The 22,957-nt window shown below is 46.4% G+C and overlaps 1 protein-coding gene across 2 annotated transcripts; it reads right to left on the bottom strand.

Annotated features, from left to right (window-relative positions):
• Positions 1 to 19,633: 19,633 nt before the first annotated feature.
• Positions 19,634 to 21,169, bottom strand: LOC123085998 (protein ELF4-LIKE 4). 2 transcript variants are annotated; one of them, XM_044507698.1, is made up of 2 exons: positions 20,602 to 21,169; positions 19,634 to 20,377 (listed from the first exon to the last, which is right to left on the bottom strand). In XM_044507698.1, exon 2 carries the CDS (start codon positions 20,314 to 20,316, stop codon positions 19,912 to 19,914), a length of 405 nt encoding a protein of 134 aa, XP_044363633.1. In that variant the 5' UTR covers positions 20,317 to 20,377; positions 20,602 to 21,169; the 3' UTR covers positions 19,634 to 19,911. The 2 variants fall into 2 exon arrangements, with proteins under 2 accessions (XP_044363633.1, XP_044363632.1); XM_044507697.1 differs by having other exon boundaries at positions 20,787 to 21,152.
• Positions 21,170 to 22,957: the final 1,788 nt, after the last annotated feature.

Below are 22,957 nucleotides of genomic sequence, written 5' to 3' on the forward strand. Positions count from 1 at the left end.
TCCTCTTTTTGTTGTTTCTGTGCTTAAGAAGTTCATTGTCTCATGTTTCATTCATAGCCTATACGACAACTCGGGTAGGTTAGAGGTGAAATCATATGATCTTCCGACCAACTCATCATCTTAGGCCGTGATTGGATCATCGTTTTTCAACCAAAACCACTTGTAAAACTGACTCTTGTAAATAAAAGAAGATGGTCTCGGGCGAAGCGCTTGGTTGGCCGATTTCGACTAGTAAAATATACACTAGTATCTCAAATTACACGTGTAACCCGCCGGTTTTACTTATAGACCTCAGGCCCTCGGTTTCATTACGCATGTATTTTACGCGTTGTTTCCGATGACAAGTAAATTACACTTGTATCTTAATACATGTGTGAAATAAACCTGAGCTCCCAAGCGCGGCCTTACCGTTTCATGCCGTCTCAGTCTCTCGAAGGTGCTCATAGGTGTCCGATGATCCTGGCTTCCTGAATGAGCAACGACATTGTATCAGACCATCCGTAGGGCCCGCGAGGCCCTCTCCATCGTCCTTCGAGTTGTTGCACTCGCCAAGGCGCCGAGCATTGTCAACATGGTCACGGAACATGAGGATTCAGGAGATGACTTTATTTTCACTGGATGATAGTAGGGACCCACTAGGTCCATAGTCATACGTATGCAAGTGCCCCCTTATTATGTACAACTTTTTTTGCTTCCTCCTGGTTTCCTGACATCATGGTCCCACACCATTGTCAATCTATGTAGTCAATAACCGAGAGAATTGCACAAGGAGCGACCTACAGCCGGGACCAAGCAGCTCGAGTTGTATTCGTGTTTTTGAGGTGTGATCACTTCAGAGTTTTTCTTGAGTGATGTTTTCATTGTTGTTCAGAGGAGAGCAGGGTATTAGTTGGGTGGGTTGTTCAGAGGCGAGATATCCAGCCCAGTATTAATTTTTTTTCAATCTAAAAATGGCTAGCCCAGCTATACTTTTTTTTGAGGAATACCCAGGCAAGGTCAACTTGTTATTCTCCGCCCTGCTGGGCTGCAAATCTTTCCTAGGAGGGATGCATTAGGCTTAACACGAAAATCGGCTCTAATAAATATTAAATGGGATGTAATTATAAAAACTGGGCAGTAACTATAAAAAATGCACCAAACATGTAATTAGTTTATAAAATATTATTTTTGGATTTTGAAAATTTTAATTTCATCAATTGTTGCGCGTGCAATGTTTCGTTCGATTTTTACGTAATACAAATTTATATTGAAATTGTATTCAATCTGACTAGAAATTTCGGGATAAAAATATTCCGGATCCCATCAAAATGTGGGAATTTTTTTCGAATTCTGTTTTGAACGGTTGGTTGAAATTATTAATCGTTGTCCTTGCTATAAAATGGGATGTACTTTTAACAAACTGTAAATGGGCTGTAGTAAATTCCATTAGAATTCAAAAATGGATTGTACATTCTTACAAATCGCAAATGGGCTATAAGTTCTCTGCCACACACTTGTGGGCCTACTAAGTTGATGCGTCCCCTAAAAAAAGTAAGTTGACGCGTATGCAAGGCTTTGTCAACTTATAGTCAACACACAGTTCTAGCAGCAATGGCCGTTGGATGTCCATCCAACAGATGTCATGCTTCTTCTTCAATCTCGGATATTCTGGCTTCAACCACCCAAAAAATGATTCCTCCCCCTGACATCTGGGGCGCACCGTTTCGGAGGCTGACCTATGGGCCTACTAAGTTGACACGTACCGAGGGCTTTGTCAACTTAGTCATTATAAACGATTCTAGCTGCAGTGACCATACGATGTCCATCCAACGGCCGTCGTGCTTCTTCGACCTCTAGTGATGTGATTGCTAGTGCAAAAGATAATCTTCAAAACATGTTACAACTTGGCTCTTTTAGTTTTGAGGTTCCATCAATTAAACTGAAGTAGGATGCTGTGAAGCCCAATTTTAGAACGCCTCCATACAGATGGTGTTTTGTTGGAAATAGGTGGCAATCTGATTCTTGTGTAGCCGCGTGACAGAGCAGAGTGTTATTTTGCTTTCTATCTACTAGTAGTGGTCACGTAGCTATTTGGTTGTGATCAGCGTGGTCGGATGATTAATTAGTTAATATATTGTTTAGTTTAATTAGGAGAGAGAAGGAGTCATGCGCTGGTACGATTCGTACTAGTATTCAGTTATTAGGAAGAGTCCCGGTTAGTTTCGTTTTGAGCCTCCGTGCTCCTTAAATAAAGGCCATACGGCCGTGTAATGGAGGAAGAATTTTGTTTTAGTCGTGAGATCCATAAAACTACAGAAAACGTCCCATGTTGGGGGACACCAAATATCGTTGTTGCTGATCCGAGGGGATTTTGTTGCTACTGCGTGTGGAGTCGATCCAATCTACTCGACACAAGTTTCTGATCTTACAGTCTTGCATCTTTGCTCGACCGGAATTTCTTGTTGCTGCTGCTAGTACCGTGAAAGATCGGGACGTCGAATGACTCGTCATCTAGTCGACTCTGATCAAGTGGTATCAGAGCTAAGGTTGTTCACGGTACTGTGTTGATCAAGATGTCAACCTCGGTCAACAAGGGTGATGAGGTTGCTGCTAATTCTGAGGAAATAGTACGTCCAGTGTATGCAGATGATATTCCGAAAATATTCGAGATGGTTTTGACCACACATGCAGCTACATCAAGCAATGTCATGATGTGCTCAGCAAAAGGATAGACGTCCTGATCACTCGGTTTGATGGTTTGACAGACATCATCAATATGCCGGCGACGAATTGCTGGCATTGAGTTTACCGGTTACGCGCTAATATGGTGGAATCAAATTTGTCGTTCAAGACATCGCCGGCGACTTGGCGAGGGATGAAAGAGTTCATGAGGTGACGTTTTGTTCCTGAGCATTATAAAAGAGATATGTACAACAAGTTGCAGCGGCTCTCTCAAGGTAATATGAGAGTTGATGAATATTACAAGGAGATGGAATTGCTTATGATATGTACAGGGACAACGGAGGATCCGAAGGCGACCATGGCACGTTTCTTTAACAAGCTAAATATCGAGGTGCAGGATCGTCTTGAGATGGTGGTCTACTACCACATACAAGATCTTGTGCACCAAGTTGTGCGTGCAGAACAACAGATTAAGCGGCGCCAAGTCAGCATAGTTCCCAGTAACACTCTGAACACATGGCGACGATCGCAGCATGAGAGTGAGGATGTCGTTCCTAGCTCCAGGACGACAACATCAAATTGTTCTCATGGTTCCGTTCAAAAGGATGCTTCAAAATCAGGACTGTCGAGGGTTGATTCTAGTGCGCAGTCTACCACACATACTAGTGACATCGAGTGTTTCAAGTGTGGAGGAAGAGGACATATGAAGCATGAATGCCCTAATGAGAAAAGAGTGTTGCTAACGAAAGATGGCTATGCATCCGCTAGCGATGAAGAGGTTGTTTCTGACACTTCTAGTGAAAAATCTGAAGATGTTGAAAAGGTGACTGCGAGTTTTGAAGCTGCTGAATCATACCCGTCATTGATGGTGCAACGAGTGCAAGAGGATCGCATAGAGGATAAGGGGCAGCGTTGGAATATTTTTCAAACTCAGTGCAAAATCAACAACACTAACTGTAAGTTGATCATAAACGGAGGAAGCTACACTAATGCGGTTAGCAAGGACATGGTGGATGCTTTAGCTTTGCCTACTTGGAAGCACCCACAACCACACTGCGTCGAATGGTTATATCAGTCAGGCAAATTGAAAGTTACTCACAAGGTGCGCATCAATTTTTCGGTTGACAATTACACCGATACACTTATCTGTGATGTTTTGCCAATGAATGCATGCCACTTGTTATTAGGGAGGCCATGTAAATATGATCATCGTGCTACCCATGATGGAAGGTCCAACACATATTGTTTTGGGTATGTTGGAAGGCGGCATGAGCTACAGTCGATGTTTGCCAATGATATCAAAGATGATGTTATCATCTCAGTTAGAAGGAAGCTCGCCAAAGCTATCACAAAACCGAGGATGGCTTCGTTTAAAGGGAGAGGGGATGATGTGACCGCTAGTACAAAAGATTATCTTTAGAACATGTTACAACTTGGCTCTTTTAGTTTTGAGGTTCCATCAATTAAACCGAAGAAGGATGTTGTGAAGCCCAATTTTAGAACGCCTCCATACAGATGGTGTTTTGTTGGAAATAGGTGGTAATCTGATTCCTGTGTAGCCGCGTGAGAGAGCAGAGTCTTATTTTGTTTTCTATCTACTAGTAGTGGTCACGTAGCTATTTGGTTGTGATCAGCGTGGCCGAATGATTAATTAGTTAATATATTGTTTAGTTTAATTAGGAGAGGGAAGGAGTCATGCATTGGTACGATTCGTACTAGTATTCGGTTATTAGGAAGAGTCCCGGTCAGTTTTGTTTTGAGCCTCCGTGCTCCTTAAATAAAGGCCATACGACCGTGTAACGGAGGAAGAATTTTGTTTAATCGTGAGATCAATAAAACTACAGAAAACATCCCATGTTGGGGGACACCAAATATCTTTGTTGCTGATCCGAGGGGATTTTGTTGCTACTGCATGTGGAGTCGATCCAATCTACTCGACACAAGTTTCTGATCTTACGGTCTTGCATCTTTGCTCGACCGGAATTTCTTGTTGCTGCTGCTAGTACCGTGAAAGATCGGGACGTCGAACGACTCGTCATCTAGTCGACTCTCATCAAGTGGTATCAGAGCTAAGGTTGTTCACGGTACTGTGTTGATCAAGATGTCAACCTCGGTCAACAAGGGTGATGAGGTTGCTGCTGATTCTGAGGAAATAGTATGTCCAGTGTATGCAGATGATATTCCGCAAAATATTCGAGATGGTTTTGACCACACATGCAACTACATCAAGCAATGTCATGATGCGCTCAGCAAAAGGATAGATGTCCTAATCACTCGGTTTGATGGTTTGACAGACATCATCAATATGCCGGCGACGAATTGCTGGCATTGAGTTTACCGGTTATGCGCTAATATGGTGGAATCAAATTTGTCGTTCAAGACATCGCCGATGACTTGGCGAGGGATGAAAGAGTTCATGAGGCAACGTTTTGTTCCTGAGCATTATAAAAGAGATATGTACAACAAGTTGCAGCGGCTCTCTCAAGGTAATATGAGTGTTGATGAATATTACAAGGAGATGGAATTGCTTATGATATGTACAGGGACAACGGAGGATCCGAAGGCGACCATGGAACGTTTCTTTAACGAGCTAAATATCGAGGTGCAGGATCGTGTTGAGATGGTGGTCTACTACCACATACAAGATCATGTGCACCAAGCTATGCGTGCGGAACAACAGATTAAGCGGCGCCAAGTCAGCATAGTTCCAAGTAACACTTTGAACACATGGCGACGCTCACAGCATAAGAGTGAGGATGTCGTTCCTAGCTCCAGGACGACAACATCAAATCGTTCTCATGGTTCCGTGCAAAAGGATGCTTCAAAATCAGGACTATCGAGGGTTGATTCTAGTGCGCAGTCTACCACACATACTAGTGACATCGAGTGTTTCAAGTGTGGAGGAAGTGGACATATGAAGCATGAATGCCCTAATGAGAAAAGAGTGTTGCTAACGAAAGATGGCTATGCATCCGCTAGCGATGAAGAGGTTGTTTCTGACACTTCTAGTGAAAAATTTGAAGATGTTGAAAAGGTGACTGCGAGTTTTGAAGCTGCTGAATCATACGCGTCATTGATGGTGCAATGAGTGCAAGAGGATCGCACAGAGGATAAGGGGCAGCGTTGGAATATTTTTCAAACTCAGTGCAAAATCAACAACACTAATTGTAAGTTGATCATAGACGGAGGAAACTACACTAATGCGGTTAGCAAGGACTTGAAGGATGCTTTAGCTTTGCCTACTTGGAAGCACCCACAACCACACTGCGTCGAATGGTTATATCAGTCAGGAAAATTGAAAGTTACTCACAAGTTGCGCATCAATTTTTCGGTTGACAATTACACCGATACAGTTATCTGTGATGTTCTGCCAATGAATGCATGCTACTTGTTATTGGGGAGGCCATGGCAATATGATCATCGTGCTACCCATGATGGAAGATCCAACACATATTGTTTTTGGGATGTTGGAAGGCGGCATGTGCTACAGCCGATGTTTGCCAATGATATCAAAGATGATGTTATCGTCTCAGTTAGAAGGAAGGTCGCCAAAGCTATCACAAAACCAAGGATGGCTTCGTTTCAAGGGAGAGGGGATGATGTGACCGCTAGTGCAAAAGATAATCTTTAGAACATGTTACAACTTGGCTCTTTTAGTTTTGAGGTTCCATCAATTAAACCGAAGAAGGATGTTGTGAAGCCCAATTTTAGAACGCCTCCATACAGATGGTGTTTTGTTGGAAATAAGTGGCAATCTGATTCCTGTGTAGCCGCGTGAGAGAGCTGAGTCTTATTTTGTTTTCTATCTACTAGTAGTGGTCACGTAGCTATTTGGTTGTGATCAGCGTGGCCCGATGATTAATTAGTTAATATATTATTTAGTTTAATTAGGAGAGAGAAGGAGTCATGTGCTGGTACGATTCGTACTAGTATTCGGTTATTAGGAAGAGTCCCGGACAGTTTCGTTTTGAGCCTCCGTGCTCCTTAAATAAAGGCCATACGGTCGTGTAACGGAGGCAGAATTTTGTTTTAGTCGTGAGATCAATAAAACTACAAAAAACGTCTCATGTTGGGGGACACCAAATATCTTTGTTGCTGATTCAAGGGGATTTTGTTGTTGTTGCGTGTGGAGTCGATCCAATCTACTCGACACAAGTTTCTGATCTTACCGTCTTGCATATTTGCTCGACCGGAATTTCTTGTTGCTGCTGCTAGTACCGTGGAAGATTGGGATGTCGAACGACTCGTCATCTAGTCGACTCTCATTATCTAGTCTTCTTGCTCTAGTCGCCCAAAGCAGCACCGCTCGTGCTGCCTGCTTCTGCCTCTCGTGGCAGGCTGTGCTGCCGCAGAGGCCTCACCGCCCATAACTACTCCCACCGCTGGCCTGGCCATCCCTCTACTCACCCACACCTCCTATTATTCTGCGGCGACGGCAGCCTCACACTGTTGCCGAACCAGTGAACCCTCGTACTCCTCTTCACTTGGGCATCCACTGCAGCGTCTTCCCCGGCTCCGCGTCGTCCCCTTCCTAAGCCTCGCCATCTGTAACACCCCATATGTAACTTTTCCCAATTTGGCATATATCCATCTTGTTCGTCATCAATTCCTAGTGGTCATCCTTTCGGTTTCCTATTTGGGTTTTATTTTGTTTCTCATTGCATTGTTTTGTCTTGTCTTGTCTTTAATTGTTGCATCATGGCCTCCTCACATGTTGCATTATGCTTGGTGTGAGTTCATACATGTTGTGTTGTTGCATGCTTCATGCATTTGATCTTGCATCATCACCTCCATCTTATATCCATTCCTTGCTTTCATTTTTGAAAGATCATATATCCTCACCCCATTAATGCCCATTTCTTCCTCATAAATCTTTCTACCTGTCCTAAACGCCCCCTGCCAATTCCATCAAATTTTAAGTTGTTTCGGTTAGGTTTTAAAATAGCTCAAGTTTGATCTATATTCACACTTGACTTATTTTCTTACCTTTAAAAATATCCAAGACAATTTATTCAAATAGAGCACTATCTCAGGTTCATGAGACTATTTTTATTTTTATTGTGCCCCTTTTCCTTTGACCCTGGCCTTTTCAGTTTATTTTCCGTTTGGAGAAAATATCAAAGAAAGAAAAGGGCTCACCTCTGCTTATCTGGGCCGGCCTCCCTGCGCGCAAGCCGCCGCAGCCCAGCAGCAGCAGACCGCACCCCAGCCCACTTGGGCCTCCCACTCTAGCCGGTCTGGCCCAGTCGCCCTACAGGCAACCCTAGCCACCAGGGAGCGGGCTCCCTCGACCCCATCTCCCTCTCCCTTCGCTCTCCTTCTGCGCCGCCTCCGCCCAACCCCCTTCTCTCACCCGCGATCCCTTCGCCCTCTCTCGACCCCCTCCCCTCGTTCCTCCAGTGCGAGACCCGCGCTCCACCCTCACCGGCGAAGAGAACCAGGCGGAGCTTCCGCCACTGCGCCATGGATGGCCCCGAGCACCTCGTCCCGCGCTCATCTCGTGGCGCCCGAGCACCTCGTCCCCGCCATCTGGCCTCCGTGCCCGCAAGACCTCGTCGCTCACTGGCGCCTCAACCGGAGCAGGACCCCGTCGCCCTCTCCTTCATGTTTCCCTCTATTTTCCCTCCTCTTCAACTCACCTCGAGCTCCCTCTCGCTCTCTGTTCGAACAGATGCCGCCATGGATCCCGCGCCCGAGCAGAGGAGGTTGCATCCTCGAGCTCCTTCTGGTTCCCGCGCCTTCGGCAACCAGTGACCGCCGGCGAGCGCCCCATCCCACAAAGGAGCCCCGCCAGGATCTCCGAGCCGCTGCAACGCCCTCGTTTCGTCTCCCTCTCCTCTCCTGCACCTCGTTCCCGGCGCCGGAAAAACTGCAGTCACGCCATGGCCTTCCTCCTCCCACGCCCTGCTTCTCGTCGGTGACCACGACCAGCCCCGACCACCTGCGACCCTGCCTTCACTAAACGTCCTCGGACAGGAGCAATTTTTAACTGCCAAGTACCATTGGATTCGTCAAGACCGCCAAGTACCACGACCCGCAAGACCAACGACGCCCGAACGAGTGCTCCCGACCGAGACACGCCAAGTCCCTCGGGTCAGATGCGTCAAGACCGCCCCGACTTTTGTGAAGTTCCACGACGCCGGGGGTCCTTGGATCTGTCAAGTTTCACTACGAGATGTACTACTACAGTCGACCCTGAAGACCTCGGATTCACCAAGTTCCCACGATGACTTGAGTGTACCCCGTCGGATCGCCAAGTTCGGTTACCGTCGCAACCATGTACAACTACTTCCATGATGATACGAGAACGACTACCACCGTTGAAGGCCGTTGAGTGAACAAACTACCGATGACGTGTATGACTACTTCGTGAACGTGTACCACTACCGGCGTGGACCGATAGTACCACTACTTCTACTACCACCGCGGAACGACTACTTCCTCTACTCCCCTCGACGAACCCGAACCATCCCGTTTGCACGCTTGTAAGGTATAACCCCGAGACGATGCTTGTGTTTGCGTCATGCCCGAATTGATCCTTGCACGTTCCTCGTTTTTCTTGTCGCCATCATGTGGGACACCCGGTAACCGGGATCACCCCTCTATCTCTAGCATGTCCCGCACACTTTCTTGCGCACCGACGTCTCAATGAGTTGTCGGAACCGGAACGTTGTCGTGGCACCGTTTCGTTATCACCGCCGTGGCACCCCTTTTGTTTCCGCCACGATGACAAATGCCTCATATCTTATCATGCCAACATTTTCATAAAAATTGCATAAACTTACATATGTCATCCGCATCATGTTAACAACATCAAGAATGTTTAAAATTGTTGTTTGCATTAATTTGCTAAATGCATATGGGATTTACCGGATTTGTTGTTTGCTATATCCGGCCCCATTTAAATTGTCTAGATAGATAATTCCTTTATGTTTCACCTCTTGACATGCTTAACAACATTTAATATTGTTGGGTACATAAACGAGATCGAACTAAATAGTCGAATGTGGTGTTTCGTCAATATGCAACTCGTTGCATATTGTGCTCCACTTAATTTGTAGGATTGTTTGTGAACTTTCCCATGCCATGCTTCATTAAAACGGACATGCATCATACTTGGTTGTGCATCTCGTGCCATGCTTATGTGATGTTTGTTTACTATGTTGTGTGCTTCTTTTCGGTGTTGCTTTTTCGGGTTGGTTCCGGTAACAACACGTTTGTGAGGAACCGTTCGACTATGTTCGTTTGTCTTCCTCATTGCCTTGTTCTTCTTCTTTGCGGGATTTGAGGCAAGATGACCATACCCTCGAAATCACTTCTATCTTTGCTTGCTAGTTGCTCGCTCTTTTGCTATGCCTATGCTGCGATACCTACCAGTTGCTGATCATGCCTCCCATATTGTTGAACCAAGCCTCTAACCCACCTTGTCCTAGCAAACCGTTGTTTGGCTATGTTACCGCTTTGCTCAGCCCCTCTTATAGCATTGTTAGTTGCAGGTGAAGATTGAAGTTTGTTCCTTGTTGGAACATGGAGCTGTTGTTCCTTGTTGGAACATGTTTACTTGTTGGGATATCACAATATATCTTATTTAATTAATGCATCTATATACTTGGTAAAGGGTGGAAGGCTCGGCCTTATGCCTGGTGTTTTGTTCCACTCTTGCCGCCCTAGTTTCCGTCATATCGGTGTTATGTTTCCGGATTTTGCGTTCCTTACGCGGTTGGGTTATAATGGGAACCCTTTGACAGTTCGCTTTGAATAAAACTCCTCCAGCAAGGCCCAACATTGGTTTTACCATTTGCCACCTAGCCTTTTTTCCCTTGGGTTAGGCCAGCCCAAGGGTCATCTTTATTAAACCCCCGGGCCAGTGCTACTCTGAGTGTTGGTCCAACCCAGAGCACCGTGCAGGGCCATCCCTTGGCAACTTGGGTTACGTCGGCTCCTGTACGCTTAGCTTATTCGGTGTGCCCTGAGGACGAGATATGTGCAGCTCCTATCGGGATTTGTCAGCACAGCGGGTGGTCTTGTCGGACTTGTTTTACCATTGTCGAGGATGTCTTGTAGTACCGGGATACCGAGTCTGATCGAAATGTCTCGGGAGGAGGTCTATTCCTTCGTTGACCATGAGAGCTTGTCATGGGCTAAGTTGGGACACCCCTGCAGGGATATGAACTTTCGGAAGCCGTGCCCGCGGTTATGGGCAGATGGGAATTTGTTAATGTCCGGTTGTAGATAACTTGAACCTTAACTTAATTAAAATACATCAACCGCGTGTGTAACCGTGATGGTCTCTTTCCGGCGGAGTCCGGGAAGTGAACACGGTGTTGGAGTTATGCTTGACGTAGGTTGTTCTAGGATCACTTCTTGATCATACTTCTATCGACCGTGCTTTGCCTTCGCTTCTCGCTCTCTTTTGCGTATGTTTAGCCACCATATATGCTAGTTGCTTGCTGCAGCTCCACCTCATACCTTTACCTTACCCATAAGCTTAAATAGTCTTGATCGCGAGGGTGCGAGATTGCTGAGTCCCCGTGACTCACAGATACTTCCAAAACCAGTTTGCAGGTGCCGTTGAACCGAGCAGGTGACGCAACCAAGCTTAGGAGGAGCTCGATGAAGATCTTGTCCCTTGTGTTGTTTCGTTCTAGCTGATCAGTAGTGGAGCTCAGTTGGGGTCGATCGGGGACCTTTGTCGCATTTGGGGTTCTTCTTTTATTTTGGTTCCGTAGTCGGACCTTGATTGTATCTGGTTGATGTAATGCTTTATTCATGTAATTGTGTGAAGTGGCGGTTGTAAGCCAACTATGTATCTCTTTTCCCTTATTGTATTACATGGGTTGTTTGCGAAGATTGCCTCACTTGCGACATTGCTTTCAATGCGGTTATGCCTCTAAGTCGTGCTTCGACACGTGGGAGATATAGCCGCATCGAGGGCGTGACACCATCGTCCACCACCCTGGTGCTCTCGGCGCAGCGTGGTCAACGTGGTCAACAAACGACATCCATCGGACATCGACTGTACATGGAGAGGCTGACAGCTGGGTCCACGGCCGCACACAAGGAAATGCCTCCTTATTACACGCAAAATAATGATTCCTCCACCTGACATCTGGGACCCACCGGAAGGTCCTCTAAATTTTGCGAAAAAACGTTCCTCCCGCTGACAGGCCGGACCCACCAGCTATATCTTCGCACGCAAGAAAGTGCCTCCTTATTACGCACAAAAAAATGAATACTCCCCCTGCTAGCTGGGACCCAACATAGTGGGAGGATGACTTGTCGGCCTACTAAGTTGATGGGGACGGAGGGCTTTGTCAACTTAGTCAATATGAACAATTCTAGCTCCAGTTACCCTACGATGTACATCCAACGGCCACAGTGCTTCTTCAACCTCTCGTCTTCTTGCTCCAGCCCCCCAAAGCAGCGTCGGTCGTGCCGCCTGCTCCTGCCTCCCGTGGCGGGCTGTGCTGCCGCAGAGGCCTCACCGCCCCCTACTACTCCCACCGCTGGCCAGGCCCTGCGGCGACGGCAGCCTCACACCACAGCCGAACCAGTGAACCCTCATACTCCTCTATGCGTGGGCATGCACTGCCGCGTCTTCCCTGGCTCCGCGTCGTTCCCTTCCTAGGCCTCGTCGTCGCCACCACCTTGGTACTCTCGGCGCGGCGTGGTCAATGTGGTCAACAACCGACTTCCAACGGAAGAGTACCGTACGTGGAGAGGCTGACAGCTTGGTCCACGGCCGTAGCAAGGAAGTGCCTCCTTATTACGCGAAACATAATGATTCCTCCACCTGACAGTAGGGACCCACCGGACGGGCCACCGTATTTCACGAAAAAAATGTTTCCCCCTTGGCTACTGGAACCCACCATCTACATATTCACACGCAAGGAAGTGCATTCATATTACGGGCAAAAAAATGATTCGCCCCCTCACTGCTGGGACCCACCAGCTACATCTTCACACGCAAGAAAGTGCCTGACAGTCGGGACCCACCTGGTCGAAGCGTACGTAGCGTTGTCATTCTGGTTGCGAATGTGTACGTACATACTGGTCGATGTAGAGGCGCGCACGTGTCGTGGTAGAGGCACGCACGTAGCATGTACATGTATGTACAGCGGCCAGGGTGCAAGAAATAAAATACGACCACGTACGTACATACGTGCCGGGTCTCGAACGCCCACTCACGCATACGTACGACCAGGGCTCATGTACATGGCTGGGTCGGAACGAAGAAACTGTGTCAGCGTCGTGTTCATGGGGAGGCAACGAAATGCGTCGTGTTCATCGCGAGGCAACGGAACACGTGTTGTTCATCAGGAGCCAGCCAGCTTGGACGGACCAGCCGATGGAAGCGAGGCCTAGCATATCGCAGAACGAAGGAAACGGTCTTGTGTTCGACCGGCCACGGTCAAAACGGGATTCTGTTCATCGGGAAGGGTTTGGCGTATCGTAAAACGGAGGAAACGGACCTCCTACGGTCAAAAGGGGGTCCTGTTGATCGGGAGGGGTATGGCGTACCGCAAAACGGAGGAAACAGACTTTTGTTGGAGCGCTACTGTCGAAACAGGGGTCCTGTTCATCGGGAGGTGTGTGGCGTACCACAAAACTGGACTCCACGGGATACTGTTCATTTCCATCGTCGACCTTCTCCAGCCTCCACGGGCTATTGTTCATCCACCATCGAACTCCTCTAGCCTCGACCTACAACTATTCATCCACGGGCTCTTGTTCATCCAGCCTCCACCGCGCGCTCCTCCACCGGCTACTATTCATCCAGCCCATCACAGGGTCCTGTTCATCCAGCCCTCCACAGGGTCCTGTTCATCCAGGCCTCCACGGGGTCCTATTCATTCACTGGCTCGATCGATCGGGTTACTGTTCATCAAGCGGCAACGGGCTCTACTACCATGGGGTCCTATTCATCCAACCCCCCACCGGGAACTGTTCATCCAACCCCCCCCCCCCCCAACAATGCTCATTGTTCATCCATAGGCAACATCGATAGGCTTCAGTTAGTAGCAGTAGCGAAGAATCACTCGGGTTCAGTTAACAGCAAGGGATCGATCGATCGCTCGGGTTCAGTAACGCGTAGCCTGCAGTGCAATCGCTCGGGTTCAGTTAGAGCCCAATGCCTCGCTCGGGTTCAATTAGATCCTAATGCCTCGCACACACGCGCGTACGTACCAGAGAAACGCGCATCGCTTGGCCCCCGACCGCCCACCGTAATCGGGAACTCCCTGATATTTTCCTCGCCCTCGCTTCTACCATGGTTTTTTCCATAATGGACGGCCCAAAGAATGTCATGCAGCTGCGTCTCCGGCCCGCCCAGGATGAAAAGCCCATTTTTTATCATGATTTTTTGTCATAGAAGTAGGACCCCATCACATCTATGATGATACCGGGTTTTGTCACAATTATCGTCATATAAGTGTCATAAGTATGACAGAAAAAATTTCGTTCGGCCCAAAATGTCACGAAAGTGTCTTTTTTGTAGTGTGAAGTCATTGCATTTTTGCTTAGTAGGTTGTGCACAAGTTTCATATCCGCCTATTGTGCAATCATGCTAGCGTCTCTCTAGAGTTGTGCAACAAGAGCATTTTCATGGATTCCACATTTTGGCTCACTCCTTGGTTGCACGACCCCATTTATCTATTTGCGTGTGTGTTTTCGTATACCACTTTTTGCTATTGGTCTACTTGTTGCATTTGCAAATTTGCGTATCTTTTCCAACTTTATTGAGTCTCACTAACAATTGCATCAAATTTTGTGCTACCATCCTAACCAAGCTCCACCATAAGCTTTTACTTGTGTAAGTGTGAGAACCGACAAGAATTGGTACCAATTGTGCTATTCCCTTGTTACACATTTGAGGGATCATCGATCCATCTTCAACATTGGTAAAGGTACATTTGGTATAAGTTCTTCTCTTTCTCCCACTCACATATTTTCTTGGAATGATGGATAGGCCAAGTTCTTCTACCAACCCACTCTTCATCGAGCAAGATGACAACATGACCTCCTTCATCACCAAGAGCCACATCTTCAGCGCACAAAGAGCTTTGCACCGAGAGCAACAGGCTCTGGGTAACCGCATCGACAACCTCACCACCGACTTAAGACAATCCGAGCAACGTACAGGAGACTACTTCGACACATGCATGGCCTCTCTAACGTAAGACATTCGAGCCATGTTGTTCAACCGCTCTTCTACCTCGTCATCCTACTAAAGACGGAGCCGCTCGAGTCGACACTCCGACGACACCATCTCCGTCTCAAGTACACCGACATCGAACACTCTTCGACGAGCCGTGCACCAAGATCGGCAAGCAAACCACAATCCTCTACACCACACTGATCATCAAGAGTAACGCGCGCAAGAACATCGACATCGCCAAAATCAAGGCTCAAATACCTTGAGTATCAGGACCATCTCTTCCGGAATCATTTGGTGACATGGTTCTTGGTATTAGTTCACCTTCTCGAATCCTTGGCACCAACTGTACAGTGGCAAATCAGTCAAAGCAAAGATTGGGGAACTCTGTAACTGGTTACACTGCATGTCAGTGCCAAATAGCACTAAACTATTGATTTGGTAGAACTTCATTGTTGCACAATAGTGGCTTAGATGTCAGAACCAAATTAGAATGCCCCATTACTGACGAACAGTATAGTAGAACACAACTTCTGGTATTGTAATGGGAGAGAGTTATTACTCCCTCTGTTCCAAAATAGATGACTCAACCTTGTACTAACTTTATACTAAAGTTAGTACAAGGTTGAGTCATCTATTTTGAAACGGAGGAAGTACATGTTATCTCATGATTCACCTCCCCTTTGGTCCCGGTGACATGGATGACCTCCATCCACGCGATGGCCTCCTCCAGCTCGAGAATCTAACCAAATTCACGCGTATCAAACAACACATTCCCTCATCGCGATTCAGGCGGAGCATGAGGAGGAGGGGACGAACCTGGATGTAGCGGTCCATGAGGTCCCACTGGTTGCGTGGGTTGCCGGTGTGTGCCCACATGTTCTGCGTGAGAGAGGAGAGTTGCCCCAGAACCTCGTCGTACTCCCCCTCCGTCGCGCCACCTACATCCCAATCCCCAACCCGCCGCACGCATCAGCCATCAGTACGGTACCCAACCCAATAGGAACCTGCAGGGTCGCGCTCCTCTCACCTGCATGCGCGGTGGCGGTTGAGGACTCCAAGCTGAGCGGCTCGGACGGCTCACGCAACAGCTCCCCCCGTGGCGAAGGGGTCTCCCGCGGCGACCTGCGGCGGAAGGCACGACGGGCGGCTCCGGTGATAGCTTGGGCGTCGGAGGGCGCGACGGGTGGCTCCGGCGGCAGCTATCGCCGCGGCGGGCAGCTCCCGCGGCAAAGGGCGCGACGACAGACGGGAGGCTGCGGGAAGAACGACGCATGAGGAGGATCGAGGGAATAGCGATCGATGCGGGTATGCGGGAGGCTACGTGGGCGAGAGGTCGTGCAGGTGTGCGGTTTTTTGTCGAACGGCATGGCAGAGTTAGCGATCGATGTGCCTTAATGCGTGGTTTTTTGCATTAAACACGAAAGGATTTAGGACCATTAGATCTCGTTGATGGATGGGTCTGATTGTTTGGTTCTCCGTCCTCTTTTTCTTTTATACGGGCAATAGATAGATAGTAGATAAAATATTAATTGTACGAGAATGCTAAAATCCTACCGACTGCCAGTTTTCGTCAGATCCGCACGACGCCAGCCCGCAAAAATACATACCTCTGGTAGGATTCGAACCGTGGGCGCTTCGAACGACTACATGGTCAACGACCAGCCCGCTAATACTTCGTTGCTGCAAGTTTTGAACCCAGTGTACTATTTGACCAGCTATACTAAATGCGAGAGATAAAGGAAAGAAAAAGTGGATGCTAGTGGGATTTGAGCCTGTGACTTACTAGATGACTTACTAGGATCTCAACCAGGCTGACTAAATTCCTTTGGTGACTGGGTGTAGGTAACTTACTTCTTGTATATCATTTTTAATACGAAATTGAGGAAAACATCAGACTAGTTGTTTTATTGACCCGTCTGGTTTTAAAATAGCTATACGACATCAAACTAGTTGTTTTATTGACGGTATGGAAAATAGCTTTTCCGCTTTCTTTTCTTTTGTTGAGCTTCTCTAGTCTATCATTACGTACATATTACTTGCGGAAATAGGCATATATACAAATAATTTTATTGGTAATTTGTCCCAAGAAAAATCAAGTTGTTGAAAATATGCTCAGGTAACTTCTATGTAAATATCACGGTATTTTTATGCACCGCGATCCTGTTAATTTACGTGGAAATACTACGGTAACTTTGGCCCAGAAAGAAAAGTTGTTTTGCAACATACACTATTAACTTCTATGGAAATAATACGATAATTTATAAATCGTAGACCTAATAGTTTACGTACAAACATAATGATTGCTTCAATCCTGGAAAAATGGTAGAAACAATATATCCGGCAACTTATGTGTAAATAACATAGAATGTCATGCAGTCCCATGAGTCTCACCTCATCGAACGAAAAGGCAGCTAGGATTTCTACCTCCCGTTGGCAGCACCGTCGATCTACCACGTCTCCGGTGGCCTTATGGCCATGGGTGCGCGGTGGATCCCGGCGCTTGCCGGCGGGAGGGCTCTGTTTTTTGGTGCTTTAAGTTTTGTTAAGGTTTGTGTCCAGCTCAGTAAGACAAGACGGCGGTAGCTTCTTGAAGTTATCGGGCTAGATGTACTATAGTTATCAACATGGTTATTTTGAAATTATCGGGCTAGATGTACTATATTTACCAGCATGATTATTTTGTAGTTATCGGGCTAGATGTACTATAGTTACCAATATGGTTACTATGCAGTTATCGGGCCAGATGTACTATAGTTATCAACATGGTTCATTTTTGTAGTTATCTGGTTGCATGTGGTATAATACACGCATGGTAGATTATGCAAATTAACATGATAATTTACACATCACAGACCTGATAACTCATACACAAACACCATGATAACTTTGACCCGAGAGAAAAAAATGTTGAAGACACCCCCCTTCCCCCCAATACCTTCTGCATAAATAGCATGATAATTTACACATCACAGATCTGTTAACTCACGCACAAACACCGTGATAACTTTAACCCGGGAGAAAAAGTTGTTGAAGACATCCCCGATAGCTTCAGCATAAATAGCATGATAATTTAGACACCACAAACCCGATAATTCATGCGCAAACACCATGATAACTTTACCGAGGGTGGGGGAGGTGTTAACTTATATATAAATACCACGGTAAGTTTGATCCTGGGGTGGTTGGAGGGGAGGAAGTTGTTTGAAAACATACCCCCCCCCCTCGCGATAACTCTTGTTGTTGAAAATGTACCACGGTAACTCATCTGTAAGTAGCATGATACTAGACAATCTTCATACCTGATAACTTACTTAGCCCAACCGTAACTATTGGCATGAGAAAAAGTCGTCAGAATATATCAACATGGGATCTAGTTTCGAAGGTTTCGTCGTCGGGAAAGATTTTTCGGTTGGACCCATGGTTGATCTATTAAACATTTTGAAGTTTCAAAATAAGGAAACTGTAGGATGCCATCAAAACATTTTCTCTCTAATGCATGGATGCATGTGCATGTGAAGATAAGGTTGGAGGAACCATTTTTATGTCTTGGTAGTTTCTGTGTAATCAACATGATAACTTATGCTCAATTGACGTGATAACTTGTGTAGCACACGTGGTAACTTTTGACCTGAAAAAAAAAGTCGTCGAAACATGCCAACATGAGATCTAGTTTTGAAGGTCTCATCGCGACGAATCTTTTATGTGAAAACAGTTTTTTAATCGAAGCGATTGTTTGAGCTACAAAACATTTTAAAGTTTCAAAATAAAAAGAATCTTTTACTGACATCATGAAATTTATTAGTAGTTTGCATGCATGTGACAAACTTTCCTTAGGTGCGAGGCTGCATGCGCGTTTGATAAACAATGTGTGATTAGTTGGGTTATGATCGTCCGGATATATTGCTTAAGTTCAGACTAGTCCGAAGTTAGTCCACTCCTTAATTGTATTGCGCGTTAGTATTAGACAAGATACAAATTGCATGTTGACATTAATATTAGGCATGATATTAAAAAGCGGAAGTGCTAAATACCAGCGCGACATAGACCGGATAGATGCAGTTCAACGGGTGAGATTTGTTGGATCTCAAGAACTCTCATATATTGATATAGATATATAGAGAGAGGTAGAGTACTTGTTGGGTTTGTTACCGTAGACAGAGAACAAATGGGCACCCGTTGACACTGTCCAGAATGCCAAATAAGTGGTCAATAGGTTCATATGCTTATAGATCAGGGACCGAGAAAGACGCCACACACACAGGCGAGGCCCCTGTCTCAAATAAGATTGTGGCCATGGTTTTGTAAACTATGATTGGCAGCCCAAAAATTGTTGCAACTTTTTTTTCTGTCCTCCTGCTGCTGATGATGTCCAGCATCTTGCAGATGCCCACTAGAAAGAAAGAAAGAACACCCCCATGTTATTTTTTGGCTACTTTGCCATGCACAAAAGGTGAACCTTATCTACACTCCACCAACTCATCAGATGATGAGTGAGCTGATCTAGCACTAGAAGCAAGTCGTTTGGTCATCAAACTTTTCATCATGGTTTGCAACAGGACAGAAGGGAAAGATGACATGGGAGAAGGGGGGAGCAGCAGCAGATTGGTAAAAGCTGTAAAGCTTTGCACTTTGCATCAGTACATGCGAATTTGAGGATCACATGGTCCATCCAAATCCAAGGGCAACGGTATTTTAATTTCCCCCTCACAAATCACCTAGAGAAAGTTTCAAATTACCAAAATAAGAACAAAATACTCGAGAACTCCCAAATCTCTCAGATCAGCCAGGAGCCCATGGAACGGTGGATTCTACATGTAATAGTAAGGCTGCAGTTTCTCAAGAACTGGTGTTTTTTGCTCATCGTCACATGGACTTGTACAGAAAAGTTTTCCTTTTTCTCACCATCAAGGGTTGAGGAAAAGCACTTTGCGGCAAAGAAGAAGAAGCACAGCAAGAAATTAAGCAAGGAAGAACTAGCCTAGTACTAGTAAGTAGGAGTAGCAAACATCTCATCAGTAACTCACATCCTTTCTCGCTAGTGCAGCATCCATGGCGATGCCAAGAAACGGCAGGCACCATCCGGTCGGGCCAAGCTAGCCGGGTCGGACGCGCTTCTGTCCGGCGGCGGCGGCGGCGCGGCCGGCGGCATCGGAGGAGCGCAGCGTGCCCGAAGAGTCGCCCTCCGAGGAGCCGCCGTCCATGGCGGCACCACGGTGCGCGAAGGAGGCGGAGAGGTCGGCGTAGAGGCCGACGACGCGGCGGATGTTGTTGTTGAGCTCCCGAATGAGTCCGACGTTGCGGGTGAGGCTGTCCGGCGCCCGGGACTCGTGGTTCTGGTTGATCTCGGAGATGAGCATCCGGTTCTGGTCCAGGATGCTCTGCACCTGCACGAAGCTCTTGTGGAACGTCTGGATCAGCTTCCCGTCCACCACCTGGTGGTGCCCCCCTCCGCCGCCGCCGCCTCCATTGCCCATCCCCGAGAAGCTCTCGCCTTCCATCCCTTTTCCCCTCTCCAAACTCTTGTTGATTCTCCTTCACCAGAGCTAGCTAGAGTCTCCCCTGAAATTGACCCATAAATTACAAAATTAGTTGGCTAAACTTTGCATTTATGTGGGGATCGGGCAGTACTGGAAACAAATAAAGACCCATCAAGAACATCTAGCACAAAGAATAAATGTGCGGGTATTGTACAAGGCAATACTAGCACGCAATCGAGGCAGCGGGTTAAAAAAAATCTGCATGTGAAACCCATTGTGAAGATGAAACCCAAGACAATAAATCACCTCTCTGAATTTCCTCTTAGAAAATAACCAAGCATCAGGGGAGCCGGCCGGCTGGCTCTATCAACTAGAATGGCCGCAAGTAGGTACTACCATTGTGCGCATGGGATTCAAGAAGTTGAAATACGAGCGGAGGGGGGAGTGAGAAAAGCAACATAAAAAGAAGGGAAAGATTGTATAGGACTCACCAAAACAAATGTTATCCCGCAGAAACCTTTGCAATTAAGATGAGAAAAGGTGGGAGGAAACCCAGGATGATAGAGAGGGGATGGAATCTATCGGGAAGTGTTTGGGGAGAGAGGAAGGGCCTGAGGTGAAATCATGGCCATCTCCATGTCCTTGCCCACCTTTTTATTCCTCTCTCTCTGTCCCTCTTTCTTCTCCCAGAAACCACACACAAGGAAAGAGAGAGAGAGAGGAAGAGATGGGAGGACAAGCAAGCCTTTCCTAATGACCAAAAGCTGGCCCCAATCGCATAAATATATGAGGGGGCTGCCTATTGCTTGGCCCCTTCCGCCTGTGTTGCTTTCTGCCCACATTTGCATGCACCGAAACAAGATACTAATCAACCCATAATCCAATCTTTGCCAGGAGGGGCCCTCCCTCCCGTGGGCAGAACAATGCCAGGAGTGGGAACTGAAAGCAGCAACACCGAACGATAAAGAAGAGCAAGCTGGATTTTATTGCCCCAAGCAAGGCAACAAATTCCCTCAAGAACTACCAAGCAGCTAAAACAGAGATTGCAATCCCCGATGAGACGAGAAGTCCAGGATGCAGCGGTGCCAGCCAGGAATGGGAACCAAACAGAGAAATTCCAAGAGGAACAACCAAGAAGGATGCGGTTCAGTAAGAGCAACTTCAACGGGCCGACCTAAACGAACGGTGGTTTTGTCCGCATTTTGTCCATTTAGGTCAGCCGCCCGTCCAACGTCCGCCCTGTTTTAGATTTGGGTCGACAGCGCGTCCAACGCGCCGATCCATATGTGCCGGCATGGTCGGCTGACCGCCCAATATTACATTGATTTGCATTCAAATATATTGTCAAAAAACATAGTTGTAACATTCTAAATTTTCAATTTGAAATATTATACACTAGATCATCATTGCATATCATATTTTATTGTATTTTGGTTGATCCAGAAATTTCACGCAACTTAAGGACCCTCGGAGAGAGTTGGGGATTTCCTTATTTTCATATTTGAGTTTTCCTCAAATTTTGAAAATAGAATCATTTGATTTTATTTATTTTATCTTCAATTATTTCTATCATAAAAATATGAGAGAGGGAATAAAATGACTTTCTCAAAATAAAAAAATATTGAGGATTTAATAATAAAATCAAATAAGATTTTATTTTGGTTTTATTTGCTATTTTATTTAAATTTAGGAAAAATGCGCGTTTTTCAAAATTGCATTTAGACCCCAAATAAATGTTTATCCTGTGCGGCTTGATTTTAGAAGCCGGGAAAAATTTATTTCGGGATTTTTGGAGTCCGTTTAGTATTCTTTTTGTTTTTTTCTAAGCGTAATCGTTTAAGGAAAACACGAACCGACCTACGGGCCGTATCCGGCCCGGACTCCTCCAGGGGGAGGCTTTATATAGCAAGCGCCCGAGCCGCCTCCAGCCCAAGCCGCCGCGCCCCGCAAACCCTAGCCGCCCGCGCCTCGCAGCCGCCGCCGGAGCTCGCCGCCGACGAGGTCGAAACCGCTGCCGCCCACCGTTTTTTTTAGAAAACCGTTGGTTTTCACCGGGTTTTTTCGGTTTTTTTAGATTTCGTTTTTAGATAGATCGGTTTTTTTTTCTCGGTTTAGTTAATTAGCGAGCGTTCGTTCGTTTAGCAAACGCATTCATTGTTCAGATCCAGATAACGAGCGTTCGTTCGTTAATTTGTTCGTCGTTTTTCTTTTTCTCGGATTAAATCCGCGATTTTTCTGATCGCGATTTCTGATCTGATTTTTGTTCTAGTATAACTTTTCGCTCGTTTATCGGAATCAGGCGATTCAAGCGCCTGGAGTTTCGTCTCGAAACCCTCTTTCCGTTTAACCAACTGAAACAAGTTTTTGCCTCTGTAAAATATGACTTAGATCCAGAATAGTAAATGAAGTTTGTTTCTTTTGCCGTTTGTCTTTTGTTGCTTCGTTCGATTTGATTCTTTTTGCCAACCAGAGTTCTTAAGTTGAACTTTCTGGTTAGATCTCTTGTTTGAGTTTTATCTGTGCATTAGTTGAGTACTTATTGTATGCTTGTCTGTTTGCGATAGAGTACCCGGAGTGCGCCGCTTGCTACTTCAAATCGCTAGGTTTCGCGGATCATCAACAAGGCAAGTAACACTTTGATCATACTTCCTACTACCCAGTT

This window comes from Triticum aestivum, chromosome 4A, assembly GCF_018294505.1.
Source record: "Triticum aestivum cultivar Chinese Spring chromosome 4A, IWGSC CS RefSeq v2.1, whole genome shotgun sequence".
Lineage (NCBI taxonomy): Eukaryota > Viridiplantae > Streptophyta > Magnoliopsida > Poales > Poaceae > Triticum > Triticum aestivum.

Bases quoted from the DNA above. Each gene is read 5' to 3' on its own strand.
- LOC123085998 (XM_044507698.1), bottom strand. From the start codon at position 20,316: ATGGAAGGCGAGAGCTTCTCGGGGATGGGCAATGGAGGCGGCGGCGGC.